At 38.8% G+C, this 15,645-nt stretch overlaps 2 protein-coding genes across 2 annotated transcripts; one reads left to right on the forward strand and one right to left on the reverse strand.

The window, feature by feature from the left end:
• Nucleotides 1–31: 31 nt before the first annotated feature.
• Nucleotides 32–4,567, forward strand: pnpo (pyridoxamine 5'-phosphate oxidase). The gene is made up of 7 exons (XM_086304313.1): nucleotides 32–333; nucleotides 1,536–1,660; nucleotides 1,745–1,844; nucleotides 2,809–2,862; nucleotides 2,965–3,093; nucleotides 3,175–3,245; nucleotides 3,350–4,567. Exons 1-7 carry the CDS (start codon nucleotides 70–72, stop codon nucleotides 3,513–3,515), a joined length of 909 nt encoding a protein of 302 aa, XP_086160439.1. The 5' UTR covers nucleotides 32–69; the 3' UTR covers nucleotides 3,516–4,567.
• A 393-nt stretch (nucleotides 4,568–4,960) lies between these two features.
• Nucleotides 4,961–13,201, reverse strand: prr15lb (proline rich 15 like b). Its single transcript, XM_086304315.1, has 2 exons — nucleotides 13,027–13,201; nucleotides 4,961–6,997 (listed from the first exon to the last, which is right to left on the reverse strand). The coding sequence occupies exon 2, from the start codon at nucleotides 6,968–6,970 to the stop codon at nucleotides 6,638–6,640; it is 333 nt and encodes a 110-aa protein (XP_086160441.1). The 5' UTR covers nucleotides 6,971–6,997; nucleotides 13,027–13,201; the 3' UTR covers nucleotides 4,961–6,637.
• Between the last annotated feature and the right edge of the window lie 2,444 nt (nucleotides 13,202–15,645).

Consider the following 15,645-nt stretch of genomic DNA (forward strand, 5'->3'; position numbering starts at 1 on the left):
TTGTTTGCATTTTTAGTTCATATGAAAATAAATCCGTAGATTACATAGTTTCTAAATAAGTAGAGTAAAATGATTTTTAAAATCGATGATTTTCTTACAGCATTCTTTTGCGTAACATTTTACGTAAGGGAGCGTTACGTCAGCGTGTGTTTTACAGGCATGAGGCGCATACTCAGTACGATTATATTGAGACATAATTGCTTTATTGGAGGAAATCTGCCCTCTCGTGCCACTAGGATAGTAGGGCTGCCGCGCGTTTTTACCTCGAAATACTGCAGCGGAACCAGTATGGACCTGAGTAACATGAGGAAGAGGTACAAAGGAGATCTGGAGGTGAGAAACTGCTGAGTTACCTGCGTTGGGATACAGTGTATTGAGTCATGTAACTGAAGCCACTCTGTCAGTGCTGTGCAAATGCAAGGTCACTTTATGAACCCTGAATTAGATGTGCAAAAAAAATACAGTGAGTGTGCACAGCTGGAATGTAATCTGGCTGCCATGGATAGAGTCTGTGACCAGATCCCACTGCGTTAAATGTTTCCGTATGGGTTGCGTCTTACTTCAGTGAAGTACCGGAGTACCTGGATAAAAAGCCACGCAGGCACATTGAGGTCATTGAGACTTAACACAGAAAAGCCCCAGGAGGTTCAAAACAGGGAAGTTATTGCTGTGAGGGACACTGCTATCCTTGTTTTTGTTTTTAAGCACGTTTCGTGTGAGATTCATATGAACTGATATCATTTAATGAAACACACACCCCTGAGTAGTACTGAAAAATGACCACAACAACAACAAAAAATTGATGAATGGTGTGCTGTCACCACCATTAAAATGGGACATCCTAGCTGTAGCTGTAGATGATGCCACACACTTTTATCCTTTGTCCCTCATCCCACATATTCAGATGATATCCCACATATTGGTTGGCTCTAGTATTTAAAACCATTACCCATAAAATCTGGCTTATATCTTCCCGGATAAAGTGCCAGTTAACAGTTTTTTTCACTTATCTCATGCTTAACAGGGAAAAGTGCAAGGGAAGTCACTACAAAGTCATGAGCTCTGCAGATTTCTGCAGGATATGATGTATAGAAACTACCAAAAAGAGAAGGAAAAACTACTGAGTGGGTCAAGCCTGTGAAATAATATGGATTTAAGAATACTATCAAGCAAAAATCTTCCTTTTATTCTTATTGTTTGGAAAGTTGCATTCAGATAAAAGGCTGTGTAATTATTGTCCCACACAAATTTACTTTTAGGAAGTTTGCATCTGGTCACGCTGTATACAGCTGGAGAAAGCAGGTGTTCCCCAGATGTTTCACACCTCAGCTTTGACCTCTAAATAGGACATATTTCTCTGGCATGTTTAAAAGTGATAAACACAATTGAATAATTAATTAAATCGTAATTATACTGCCTACAGCCTGTACTCACTATAATCCAAAAGCATCAGTGAATCATTTGAATCCTGCATTATGTAAAAGTGGCTGTTTTCCTGTGTTTTTTTACATCTGTATCGGTTGTTTTGTTTCCAGTGCTTTGAGGAGAGTCAGCTCGTGTCTCTCGACCCCATCAAGCAGTTTGGAAACTGGTTTGATGAAGCCACCAAGTGTCCTGAAATAGGAGAGTCCAATGCTATGTGCCTCGCCACTGCCACCAAGTAAGAAACGCTGCCCCCCGAACAGATTGGAGCTGATTTCTTTTCACAGTTTTGTACAATTAATCGTATCTGTTGTGTACTCAGGGATGGACGTCCGTCCGCTCGCATGGTCCTCCTGAAAGGTTACAGCAGTGAAGGTTTCCGTTTCTTCACCAACTATGAGAGCAGAAAGGGCTGCGAGCTGGTAAGAAGCATCTTTATCGCTGACTCTGTCAGCAGCCGTCTACATCCATGCTCTGCTTCTTTTGCCCTCAGGTGGTTTTGAATAAATGTGTAATTCTTCCTGTTTCCTGTGTTATTGTCTCACAGATAGTGCATTACTGTGTTTAAATGCTATTATTGAGTCCAGCTCTTTTGCTTTTATCAATAATGTATTTCTTAAGCGAGTAGTTAGCAGGCACAAAAAATTACAAATCAACATCTGTATCAGTCATACAAACAAAAATGGCACCAATTCACTGGTTTGAGCTTTGGAAATACATTTCTATGACTTTGGGGACAATAAACTCTTTATCTTTGGATTTTTGCCCATAATTTATGCAGAACACGTTATCAAGCCATTTCTTTGCTTTAGAGTTTCAAAGGGTTTTTGATGCCTTCATGAGCCAAGGCTGAGATGGTTTTAGCGCGCACAGACGAGGGATAGTGGATATAATGGACAAAATATAATGACTATGGAGCTGCCAGGCAGGAAGAAGAGAAGAAGACCACACAGAAGGTTCATGTTAGATGCCAGTTATAGGGTGAGATGGAAGCAGGTGATCCACTGATTTTAGACATCTTTAAAAAAAACATTTGAAAATGCATTTTTATTCTTTGGCTTTTACTGATACTTTTACTGATAAGTACATATTGCTTTCTGAAGACTTTGTTTTTATTATTCTAAATAAAAATTATATCGCGGGAATTTTTTATTCATCAGGTTTCAAATGTTTTGCATGAATTTTGATATGCATTGTCTCCTTTTTGTCTTAAATCAAATACTGACACTTGTCGCCCCTTGTTGATAAAGTCTGCCTCCATCTCACCCTGTGTCCAGCATCCTCCACTGTCACAACAACCCTATGCATGTCCTCCTTCACTTCATCCATGAATCTTTAAGGCTTCTTCCGTGTTGTCGGGTCCTCTGATCACTTTCTTCTCCACAGGAGAGCAATCCGCATGCATGCCTGGTCTTCTACTGGGAACCACTGAACAGACAGGTGCAGAAACCTTAATTTTACTATTACGTTTTAATATTACGTTCTTCTTTAAACTTTTTATTTTCATAGTAAATGTAAGTTAAATTTAATTTTGATTTTCAGATTCGCATTGAAGGCACCGTGGAGCGGATCCCCTACCAGAGCTCCTGCGATTATTTCCACTCCCGGCCAAAGAGCAGCCAGGTCGGCGCTGTCGTGAGCCGACAAAGCACTACTGTGCCTAACAGAGATGTAAGCGCCGAAGCTGCTCCACCTGCACGTTGTAGGTAATGCGTACAATGTCTAAGTCTCAGTTTTCACAATTTCTTTCAGTATCTGAGGCAGAAAAATGCAGAACTGGAGGAGAAGTACAAGGACACAGAGGTGCCTATGCCTGATTACTGGTAAACCTTTGCTCTTAATTAAAGTTAATAACATGTTGGTACGGCTTCTTAAAGCTTTTTCGGTTCGTTGCCTTTAACTGTCCCATGATTTTCTTTTCCAATAGGGGCGGCTACATCGTAAAGCCTTTTTTAATAGAGTTCTGGCAGGGACAGACAAACAGACTTCACGACCGCATCGTCTTCACCAAGCTGAAGGACGGAGAGTCCGAGCTGGGAGAGTTTCAGCACGCTGCAGAGGGAGGCTGGGTGTACCAGCGACTGTCCCCATGAGGAGCATCAGCAGGCTGTGAAATAAAGGAGAGGACATGTTTCATCTCGACTATCACTGATTTAAAAAGATCACCATCTTTACCTCACATTAATAACCTTGCATAGGTGCTGTTGTGCGCAGTTTATCAACAAGCCAAATGTCACTGTGCTGTTTTTGAGGTGAACCATGTGTGCTAAGTGGATAAGTGGAGCAGCGTGGCACAATCTGACTGTGCAACTTTTGAGTTTTCCATGCTTTGTAATGGAAAAAGGGCACTGGCCTGAAAAAGTGGAGCAAACTTTACCCACTCAAAATAATGATTAACAGTATGGCTGTGGTTGTTTAACAGTGCAGTCGTTGACCTTCTAGGACATGAAAACTGTTTCTTATTTCTTAAAAAGCACAATCTGTTCCACTCATCAACACTTAGCTGCTGTTCTTCTCCATTGGTGTGATTATTTCTGTACAGGTGTGTAGTTTTCTAAAGAAAATATGGAAAATTGAGACAATTGCTTGAGAAAGAAAGAAAAGTGTGACTGTTTTGCTAATTATGGATTCAGAACATCATCTTTGGCCATAACCTGAACAATAAATATAAAAATGAATTTAGAGGCTTTTATATGGGGAATATGAGAGCATGCTCAATGTGTCATCTTAGAATTTATGACAAAGAGAGCTTGTTCCTCATGAGAAAACTAATATTTGTTTCAAATTCATTGTTGTCTCTAGACAGAGTTTACTGCCTCAGTCGTGTTAGCAACTCGTGAAAAAATCACAAGTCTGTTAACTGAACAACTAAAGTATATTTTTCTTCTAATTGGTGACAAATATGATTTTACACTTACAAATGGAAAATATGTGACCTGTACTGGTGGTTAACTTAATTTAAATTGATTGTATCAGGCTTAAATCTATGGCAGTGACTGCCTTTTAATAGTGAGATTAAAAGAGCACGTGATGTCATTTGTGCCAACTGTTGTGTGTCCTGTATTGTTTGAGGATGAAATTGTGGTATATAGCTTGAAGTAACTGTGGGAAAATAGCTATTAATAAAGTTTTAATTTGTAACTGAGGACAGAGTGTGCGTTTGACCAGCAGATGTCAGTAGCACAGCTAACACAAACACCAAGATTCAGCGAAACACGATCACTCAGAATCACTAGAAACATGCAATATTCTCATGGATTAACTGTTGACTTGTGGATTTCTGTGAATCACTCGATGATATCTGTCATTTTCTCAGCTAACAGCAGGGCAGCTCCACTACAAAATGCAGAAGCAGACCGCAGGGTGTCAAATATCACCCTGCTTACTATCACCATGTCAACAAAACAGGCTGAACAGCTCACTAACCCCAAAGAACGACCTCACCAAGATCATCGCGTTTAAACAGGCCACCATCTGCATGTTAAAAGCTCTCCTCGCTGTAGACTCCAGCACAAACAGAAGAAAATCTTACATGTTAACAACTTTTATATTTATTACAAACAAAAAAGCATCTCAGAAAAAAATTACAGACAGCATTTCTTGTTGTTGATGTGTCACATGCAATGGCTGCAGGAGTTATTTGGACAGTTAAACCAACAAAACAGCATGAAGTTATTTCACAATGACATAAACAGATATTTGATTCGTACAAAAGCACAATTAGCATACCCAAGTCATGTTTTCTGATATGATTGTATCCATAAACTGTACCGCGGTCACCTGGGGCAACCTCCAGGCTCGAAAAATAAAGCCAAAACCTGCAGTTCCTCTAAAAGCCTGGCTCCAGATATGAGTCAGTCTGAATTTACAGCTTGAATTTTGTCCCTGTAGCTAATTCCCCCCTTAACAGCAACTATGAGAGGATGATTTTCTTTTAAAGAACTGACTTTTTTAAAGCATATTAAGGCTTAAAGCTTGCATTATTACGGTTGTGGCTGGAGTGACAGACATTGATATAGGCAACTGTAGCTTGCCATGTACATTTCAAAACATCTAAACCATGTTGGTGCCTTTTAGAGCATTTTAAAGGAATTTCTGCCACTTTTCTTCCTGTGTGATCAGCTGTACTGACCGATACTGAACATTATCGAAACTCTGCGGTTTATGACTGCACCTATCTAATCAGGCTTTCTAGGGCTAGCTGATAATTTAGAACTCCACCCTCTTATCCAACTTCTACATCCAAGGAAACCAACGTGAATTTAGATGTTTTCATATGTGAAACATGAGAGCATTTTTCAGGGTGTCAACTTAGAATTCATGACAATGAGAGCTGTAATTTGCACATGTATTCCTCACAAGTAAACGTTTAATATTTGTGGCTGCAAAATATGTTGTCAAACTGACTGTTGCCTCGAGAAAAAGTTGACATTGTTGCATGTTTGGATGACAAGATCAACATGGTGATCGTTAATGGTTACATTAATCTTTCATATACAATCTATAATTTTCATTTAAGAACATGTGGAAACAAGGATGGACGAAAGATGTTTGTCCTTCCCCGTTTGGGGATATTTTCCTTGACAAGTGTATATAGATATATAAATAAATACATTTACTTTAACATTTTGTTTCTTAGAGCTGAGAAATTCAAGTCTTTTCAATGATGACTTGATACTTTTGGGGGCCTTTATATTTGAAAGCATCCACCATAATGTTTCAGATGTAATCAGTGACGTCAAGTCTTTGGTCATAAAAATGTAATAAAAATTTCCTTTGACATTTAACAAAACATAAAAACCTGAAACATAACATTACATCTACAACATTAAAAAATGAAAACTTAAATGACACCAATGTTACATTTGAATCATGAGGCGAGAATTCCCCAAATTTTCCTTCATGTCATTTTTGAAAATATAAAACAACAGCGTGAGCACAAGGAAGTAAATATAAAAGTTAAAAGACAGAAAATCTGGAGAAAAATGTGTCCAGGACTGTGTTTAGTTCCCGTCTGCCGGGTGGATCTTTAAATTTTGACACCTCGTTGTTTATTTAAGTGTCTTTTTTCTTGTGTTTTCCTGTGTGTGGTGAATAGTAGCACAGTAGTAGTACATGTAGGACAACATGGTGGTGTTTGCATACATTCAAGCCATCTTTGAAGCTTCTTATGTGTATATGACACATTACTGATCAAGTATGTGCATTTTCTGTGCTATTTCTCTGTCTTCTTTTTATGATTCTCTTGACTGAGGTTGTTGTCTGCAAACAGATTTGGGTTCTCGGCCAGCGTGACGCGGACCCTCTTCTTCTCCTTGTAGCGGCCGGAGTTGGAGACCTTGACGTGGCGTCCTTTGGTGGCAGATTTATCGACGATTTTCTCCAGTTTGGCATTCAACTGGCTGTCCAGTTCTGGAGAGCCGTTACTACTTGGGTGGTCTTTGTTCCCAGTGTTACTGCCATGCTCTGCTGGGATTTCATACAGAACCTTGGATTCAGACTTCTTCTTGCGTGAGAAGGTCAGCCTCCACCAGCTTGAGTCAGCCATGGCACCAACAGAGACTGGAGGATCGACCTGTAAAGTTCAGAGATCTTAGCGTGTGGTGAGCAATAGCAAAGAATTCTAGGTAAATAAAGTGTTTTAGCATTACTTTGTACACTTCAAAACAGCATTTATTCTGTCAGTTTTAATGCAGACATGTTAGTCAGTCTTTATCTATACAAAAAGTCTTTTTATTTCCATCTATAAATGCATATCTAAATGTAGTCAGGAAAGGGCCTAGGCCACAAAAAAACTACAGTATGTACAGCTAGATCAAAACTTGGTAGAATTTTGAAATATACCGAGTCTCTTTATCACTATCATTTGACCAGAGGAAGATTTGAAACCAGTCAAACATTTACATTTATTCATACCTGGTCAACAATATAAATAAGAGCTTTGTAGTGTTACGAATCAACTGAATAGCCAAGTATTTATGAAACTTTAATGTATCACTTGCAACCAGTTTTAATTTAAAGGTCTGAAATCATGAAAGGCTAAGCTGGAGAAAGTTTGGTAGTGGCAGTCAAGACAGCATCATCAGCATAAAAATGTACATTACACTTCTGAGTGGGAAATTACACTGAATAAATGCACTTTGAAAGTAATTAACAGTGGGCCCGGTGTTGATCCCTGAGAGACGCCATTATCAGCCATGTTTTTTCTGTCAAATTGTTTTTGCTAACGTCAATAAAATTCAGGTTTTAATATAAAAATACAAAACATTTGATTAGATTATCATAACTCAAAATGTACTTTTAGAAGTAATTCAGTAGTTTGTATAAAATAAACTCCAGTTCCACTTACTTGTTTTTTTTTCCATTTTGAATTAATTAAAATAATTTAAAGGTGATTTTATGTGGTAAATTGCAAAGCCTCATACACAGAGGTGGCCTAAAGTTTTACAAGGCCTTAAGCAGGATTTGATTAAAGGCCCTCAGCCACCCACGTCAGCAAAGCCACTATTAGCTATATTGCCCTTGCCAAACAATTTCTGCATTACGCATCTAACACAACAATTCTAATGGCTTAGTTATTCTGTGCTGGAAAGAAATACAATAAACAAGCAGATGATGATTTTTAAAACAAGTTCACTGTTTAAATTTTTTTTAAATTGTGCAAAAGGGCAGCACAGTCACAAAGAATTTACCACAGACCGAAATATTATTTTATGTAACAGCGCAAATTTAAAAACAGTGTTAAATAAATTAAATGGAAACTAACTGTCTAGAGAGTAAAAATAGGTTAACACTGTAATTGCTGTTTCCATACAATATCCCCTGAGCTCACCACCCCTTGACATTTCTGTTATTGTTGTTATTGTTAGTGAATGTTAATAATAAATAACTTGCAAAAGCTCAGCGCTCACAGTGAATGATTAAACCGGTCAGTTAACATATTTATTAAATTAATTGGGGGCCCTCTGCTGATGTGGGGGCCCCCAAGCAGCTGCTTCTGTGTGAATTTTGAGTGTTGTCTATGCTGCTGCGCTTGTTTCCCCAGGTAGCTCTGGTTTCTCCTGCTATTGAAAAACATGTTAAATTAGTACCACCTCTATTGCCCCAGGGCATTCTCCTTTAATCTCAGCAGTTTTGCTTCCGGGTTTAATAAAGATTAAAGCAATGATATTACAGTGTAGGAAAACCCAGAGATTTGCAACAGTCATTTATGGATGTTAGTTAAATTTATACATGTTCTGCCACACTTCATTGTTTTATATTTGTTCCTCTGTGTTTTAGTTCATTTGCTCAGGATGTCCTTTATTTACATTCATGCGAGAGCAGCAAAGCTGTAAAACTGTGACTGAAGTTCTTTGATAAGAACTTTAATTGATCTGAAGTTAAATTATACATATAGCATGTAATCAAAAGATTTAAATTCTGAAATTCATTTATAAGGTTTTTAAAGGGAAAATGCATTAATATTTGAAGTTCTGCTAACTTACAATAACTATAGCTCCAATTACTTACATTTAATGTCAAAAAGTAGATGCAAATTTTTCACTTGTACAAATTTTCTGCTGCAGATTTGCATTCAAATTAATCTCAGTCTGCACTGAACATCATGCCTTTAATGTTATATCATTCTCTCATTGTTGGTGAACCAGTTCAAAAAGACAAACAACACTGTTTACTCCGCTGCTCTGTGCAGGACTAGTTTGTAGAAAGCAGACGATACTACGGCTGGCTTACTTCATCCAGTGCACATCTCCGTGATTACGAGGTGTAACCCAATGGGGGAGCAACACCTGACACTCTGCTCTCAGCTGATAAATTAATGATTATCTGCACAGGATCCTCTATCGCTCGCATGTGATCTGATATAAAGTCAGGAAAGCAAATACTGGGGAAGCAAGCTGTCGTCCAGGAGTTTGGAAACGTGTTACATAATGACAAAGGGTGTCTTTCTGTTGTTCACTTAAGAATCACAACATGACCAAAAGCCTCTGGGTTTTCTCATCAAGTGATATCATCTGTATTATTTCAGGTGTATGGATACATACACAGGTAACGATAACAGAATAATACACCCAGGTCTCTGTGGTCCTCGGTCACCTGGTAACCAAACAGGTCAAATAACTTCCTTATGGAGCAATCGCTGACTCTTTCATGCCAACTCTTTTATCGTATCAAAGAGGTCATAAACATGTTCATGGGTCGGATCATGCCTTACATAAATCATCTTGAATACACACAGAAAATATGTTTTGTGTCTTTATTTTTCTATTTCTTCCACCTTCTTTTAATATATTCTTATGTCTGTAAAGAATATACACTTACAGCCACTTTATTAGGTGCACCTGCTCAGCTTCTCCTAAACCTCAGTATCTAATCAGCCAATCACATGGCAGCATTTAGACTTGGTCACGATGACCATAATCAGAATTGGAAGGAAAGGTGATTCAAGTGACACTGAACGTGGAATGGTTGCTGGTGCCAGATGGGCTGATCTGAGTTTCTCAGAAACTGCTGATCAGCTGGGATTTTCCCACATAATTAAAATCCCTATGATGTCAGAGGGCAAAGGATGACCAGACTGCTTTGAGCTGATAGGAAGAAAACAGAAACTCAAATGGCCACTTCCTACAGCCAAAGTATGCAGAAGAGCATCTCTGATTATGTAACATGTTAAACCTTGAAGCAGATAGGATACAGCAGCAGAAGACCACACGGGGTAACGCTGCTGTCAGCTAAGAACAGGAAACTGAGGCTACAGTTAACAAGGGATCCCCAAAACTGCAAAACAGAAGACTGGAAAATCTTTGCCTGGTCTGATGAGTCTTAATTTCTGCAGCAAAATTAGTCTATCAATGGCTCAGGCTGCCGGAGGTGTAATGCTGTGGGTGATATTTTCTTGGCATATTTTGGGCCTCTTGGTAACAACTGAGCATTGTTTAAAAGCCAAAGCCTGCTTGAATATTGCTGCTGGTTGTTGGAAGATGATAACGCACCATGTCACAAAGCTCAAATGATGTCAAACGTCACCAGTTCTCAATCTATTAGAGCATCTTTGAGATGCAATGGTGCAGGAGATTCACATCATGGATGTGCAGCAACTGTGTGATGCTGTCATGTCAACATGAACCAAAATCTCTGAGGAATATTTTTATTATTATTTTACTGCATTTAACTGCAGGCGTGTTTGCTTGGCTTTACAGTTTTCAAATTGATCCTTTGCTTGACAGAAAGCTAACCTGCAACTGTTCTGATGGTTTATTTCCAAGTAAAACTGCCAAAATACAAAAAGTCAGAAATTACTTTACATATTTTAAACTGAATTTTGTAAGTTTCACGTTTAAAGCAGTGCATCATGTCCTCAAAACCACAAAATAAGCTGTGAACTTGTAAATAATAGCATTTTTACTGTAGTTGTAAGCACAATCAGTGAGACTATTATGGTAAGTCCAGCTCTGAGGTCTTTTTATTTTAGTTTTACCAGAATTTAGAGGAATTTTGTTGAGCTACTTTACTAAAGCGGGGACCAGATAGATTCAATGAAAACGTGAATGTGCGATAAACACATAGTGAGCAGTTTATTAAGTATTTTAGATTAACCCCACCTCTCACTGCAACATTTAAAACTTAAACTTGAAGGTTGGGATGAAACATTTAAAAAAAGTGTTTAGATAAAAGCGTGGCTCATAAACCAGATTTTATGACTTTCACAAACACAGCCATATCGCTCTCTTTTATGATGGCTGACAGGAAGTCAGGCCCTTTGGTGTGGTTATTTTATCATGTAGCACCTATGCAAATAAAGAGTCTATGCCCTTTGCAGAAACACTCATCCTACTCTTATCTGACCCATGTGATGTTTGGCAAATGGCACGAACGAAGAGTGCAAAGGTTCTTTGATTTTAAGTTTTGGAAACAGCAATGCAGGCACCTTTTACATTTATTCCTCTGGACCCGGGGTTGCTCTTTGCTTAATAACCTGGGTGTGTGGTTTTCACAGATGCTCAGGTAACAGATAGTTGCTCACCAAGAAGAGCTTTTACAAGGGTCTGAACCACTTCAATGTGTTTACTTGGGTTTCCATAGCTTCTTTTATGTCACATTCCTCAGATTTTAGCATTTTTTCTCTCTGTTTCATCATCTGTTTGTTTATTCCTACACAAAAAGGACAGGTTTCTTCATAGCAAACATTTACAGAGCATTTGCATAATTTTCTTGACTCTCCATCAAAACAGCTTCTACAAGACAGAATACCTTCTCGGCACTTTCACACCATGTTAAGTAAGACAGCTTGTCGATATGCACACATATTTCCAAAAGAATGCCGTGTTTGACTTAGATATGACCTTTGAGACAAAAACTCCTGTTGACACAAAGGAGGCCCTCCATTTTAATAAGTTACCATGTATTCTGTTATGTGTGGGTGAGCCGCCCAAGCAAAGCCTCAGAGATCACAGCAGGAACTGTGGCGCACAATCAGAAATCACTAACGACCTGCAAAGTCTTTGAAAAGAATAACTTTTGAGCCGCAGAAAGACAGAGAGGAGCCTCCAAGGGCACCGAGGGCTTTGCTGCCCTCGTAACTTAAACTGAAGGTTCACTAGATTCTCAGGTTTCATCCCTTGTACCAGACTTGCTGTTGACCCCTAGCAGCAAAGTTTTTTTGGCTCGTCTGATTATTTCCATTAATAAAAATGTCTTTTAGTCATTTGTTCCAGAGGCCTTCCTGCCTTCTCAAAGGTCACAAAAATCCACAGGCTGATTGAATTGTAAACTTCACACAGGTGCAAAGTCCAAAAAGGTTAATTTGTGACTGTAGCTCTTTTATGACTTAGTGTTATTCTAACCAGCTCAAACATGACAAATAAAATCATGTTAAAACATATCTGCACTATGTTATTTAGCATGCATAGTAACCCTGTGGGCCTCCTAATATTTTCTGATGTAAGATAATGCATTAGTGTCTCCTTCAGGCTTCAACCCTTTTTAATTATTCAATTAACTGTCTTTAAAAACAGTGGCAAAGGTCAAAATGTGTCACAGTTTGTCCAGCTCAAGCTGATTTCTTCCAATGTTTTCTTCTGTAAATCAAAAGCTCTCAAACTCTGAATTTGTTTGATATAAGACAAGTAAAAACCCCAAGTTTTCACTTTTGAGAGGCTGAAATCATCGAAAGTCAGGCCTCTTTTCCAAAGAATTTTACTTCAGCCATAATTTGACTGTTAAAACACAGCACTCACCTCAAGTTACCCAAGCTAATGTCTCCATATTTATTGTTTTTGTCCCTGAAAAACTCAAAAATATCCAGTTTGCATCTACATACTGTGAAAAACTAAAGTCGTTTCTCCAACTTAAGGATCTAGAAACAAAAAACTTTTGACATTTTCACTTGGAAATTTGACTTTAGCTGTTGTTTGGCTATACAAATGCAGTACTGCAGTTCTAATATGTTGATCAGGGTTGCTGAGCTGTGGAAATACCAGCGAAAAAGATGGAAGTAGCATGTTGATTTTTGTAATTAGAGTTAAATGTGTATTTCTTGCACAGATAAAAGTCTAGTTTCCACTGCAGTTCATTGGAGGCTTTCAGGTGCGCTCGTTCTCTTACCTTGTTCACAGTGTGCTGGCTGAAAGGGGACTCTCTCACATGCGACACTGTCTCACCATGCTTACAAACTTTCTATCTCCTCTCTTTGTTTTTCTGTGGAATCTTTTTCCTCTCCTCAGGTGAGCGTGCACAGGTGCAGCATCTCTCTCCCTCTGCCTCTCCCTCTTACCTTGTCCCTCTGCACTCCTCTTTAGCACACACCCTCCTCAAACACACACATACACACACCTAGAGCCCGCCCAGCTGAGTGCATGACTGAGTAAATGTTGCAGCCATGTGATTTTCAGCTCAGTCCCATATCAAGATCTCTGACATCAGGGCTAATGTGAACCTGAGAGGTGATTGGCTTTCCAAACTGTAAATAAAACCCCCGTTATCAGTCTCACTTTAAATCCAAGTATTGTTTTAATGTGGACTTTGGAGTCAGAATAAAGTCACCTTTCACTGAGCATTTTCTCTTACATAAGTCTTTGTGATGGCTTTAAGCTGGAGGGAGAGAACGAGAGCAATCGAGCTGCTTTGCATGGCTTGTTTAAAATCACAGACAGTGAATAGACGCTGAATTTGCAAGTTAGGTCACCATTCAAATGAACTGAAATTAGGCCACTACAGAAACTCTGTTGCTGCAGGGATTTAATGCTTGTGTTTTCAGGTTTGTCCAGTCTGGAGTTCACAAGAAGCCAAATTGTTGAATTATTACTGTTGTTTTTCACCCATATCACTTTTTTCAATAACAATAATACACTGTGTCAGTCTCTGTTTTCTCATATTTAAAATTATGTTACATAATGAACAAAATAAAACTGTAACGACACATTTAACTGTTTAAAAAACGTGTTTAGTAAATAAATGTTTTGTTAATAGTTTAGTTAACAAAGTTTAATGTTTAGTTATTGATCACTGAACGGCCAAAATCAAACATAAATAAATAAGTATTAATAATGATTCAATTCAATTCAATTTTATTTATATAGCGCCAAATCACAACAAAAGTCGCCTCGAGGCGCTTCATAGATACAGAGAAAAACCCAACAATCATATGACCCCCTATGAGCAACCTTTTTATACATTTGATGAGATAATGATATCTTATCAAATGTATAAAATATAACAGATGGACATAAAATGTGACGTTAATTGGTGTCTGGTGTTTCCGCCAGTTCCTTTCTGTGCCCCGCTCATGTATTGAGCCACATGCCTGTTCATCTTAGCCGATATGATGCCCGCCAGGAGCTTCCATGTGGTACTGAGGCAGGTTATTGGCTGGTAGTTGGATGGGACTGGTCCCTTCTGGGGATCCTCAGGGATCTTGTGCCTCTTTTATTAGCAGTTGGTTCCTTTGTGCAGTTAGCTTCTTCAGCTAGCAGGAGTGAATCATGTCGGGGGCCTGTCCGACTCTTCATACTGGAGACCCTTTCTGGGATGTCTGCCACTGTAATGGTTACTATAAACCCTGTTCAGGAAGGTTGCTGTGGTCTTAGATCTACTAATCGCTGAGGTCTCACTCAATGACTTCAACACACCAGTTGTTGGGCTTGGTACCACATCTCGGGTGGGGGTGATGATCTCCCTCCTGACCTGACATCCTGGCTCCCCCTTGCTGTAGCATTTGTGTTGTACCTCATCAATCTCCAGCTGTGATAGCAGTTGCTTCTTCCGAATGCTGGAACACTGAGTTACTAGTTCTTTCACCGTTGGTCTAGATGTTGGGCATCAAAAAGTCCAGAGGTCCCACATCCTCTTCATTTAACCCTTTCTGTTGGGGTTAATTGCATAGTGGCATTCCAACAGCGCCATGTTCTCATCCCATGTCCACGTCTGAGCTTCTTGTTCCACTAGCCCATTTCTCATCATTTCATCGTCTCATTTCAACAAATTTCATTTTTTAAGTTTTTTTAAACAATAAATTTAAGTTTAGAATTCAAAATTTCCTATTTGTGGATATAAAACTTTGGATTAATGTTCTGATTCTTTTCCCCTCAATTTTGTGCATGAATTTAAACATGCAAAGCATTAAGTGCAAAGAAATAGCATACTTACAATAGTGTGCTTGGATAATAGAGTAATAAGTATATAGGAAAGCATGAAATAAACAAATAAAGAGAGATATAAATGAGATGTAGACACAGAACCAGAATAATTTAAATACATTTTTAAAGAAATTGGAGCACATTTGTTACAACTGTGTCAAATGTTTTTATTTTAACAGGCTTGCAGGTAATAACTGTCTAGATAGATAGATGTAGATTTCCTTTTCTGAAGGTAAACTACATTTATGTTTATTTAACTGTGCAAGAAATATCATGAGACCTTTTTTTTAACAAATGACTGACCCATAACAAGAAATGGCCAACATTTTCCAGGTATTCTTCCACATTTTTCATGGGCTACTCTTAGTTTGGGAACAACTGACCTCATCACCATCAACGCCCGGAAAGCAGCGGGTCCAGATAACATCCCTGGTAGTGTGCTGAAAGACTGCGCAGAGGAGCTGAAGAATGTCTTCACAGACATCTTTAACACCTCCCTGAGGCAAGCCACTGTCCCATCATGCTTCAAGACTGCCACCATCATACCTGTGCCAAAGAAACCATCCCCAGCCTGTTTCAATGACTACCG

Source organism: Aulonocara sp. 'chitande type north' Nkhata Bay, linkage group LG8 (genome assembly GCF_057382095.1).
Source record: "Aulonocara sp. 'chitande type north' Nkhata Bay isolate Kocher_YH1m ecotype deep benthic linkage group LG8, A_spYH_male_GT1.1, whole genome shotgun sequence".
In the NCBI taxonomy this organism is placed as follows: Eukaryota; Metazoa; Chordata; class Actinopteri; order Cichliformes; family Cichlidae; genus Aulonocara; species Aulonocara sp. 'chitande type north' Nkhata Bay.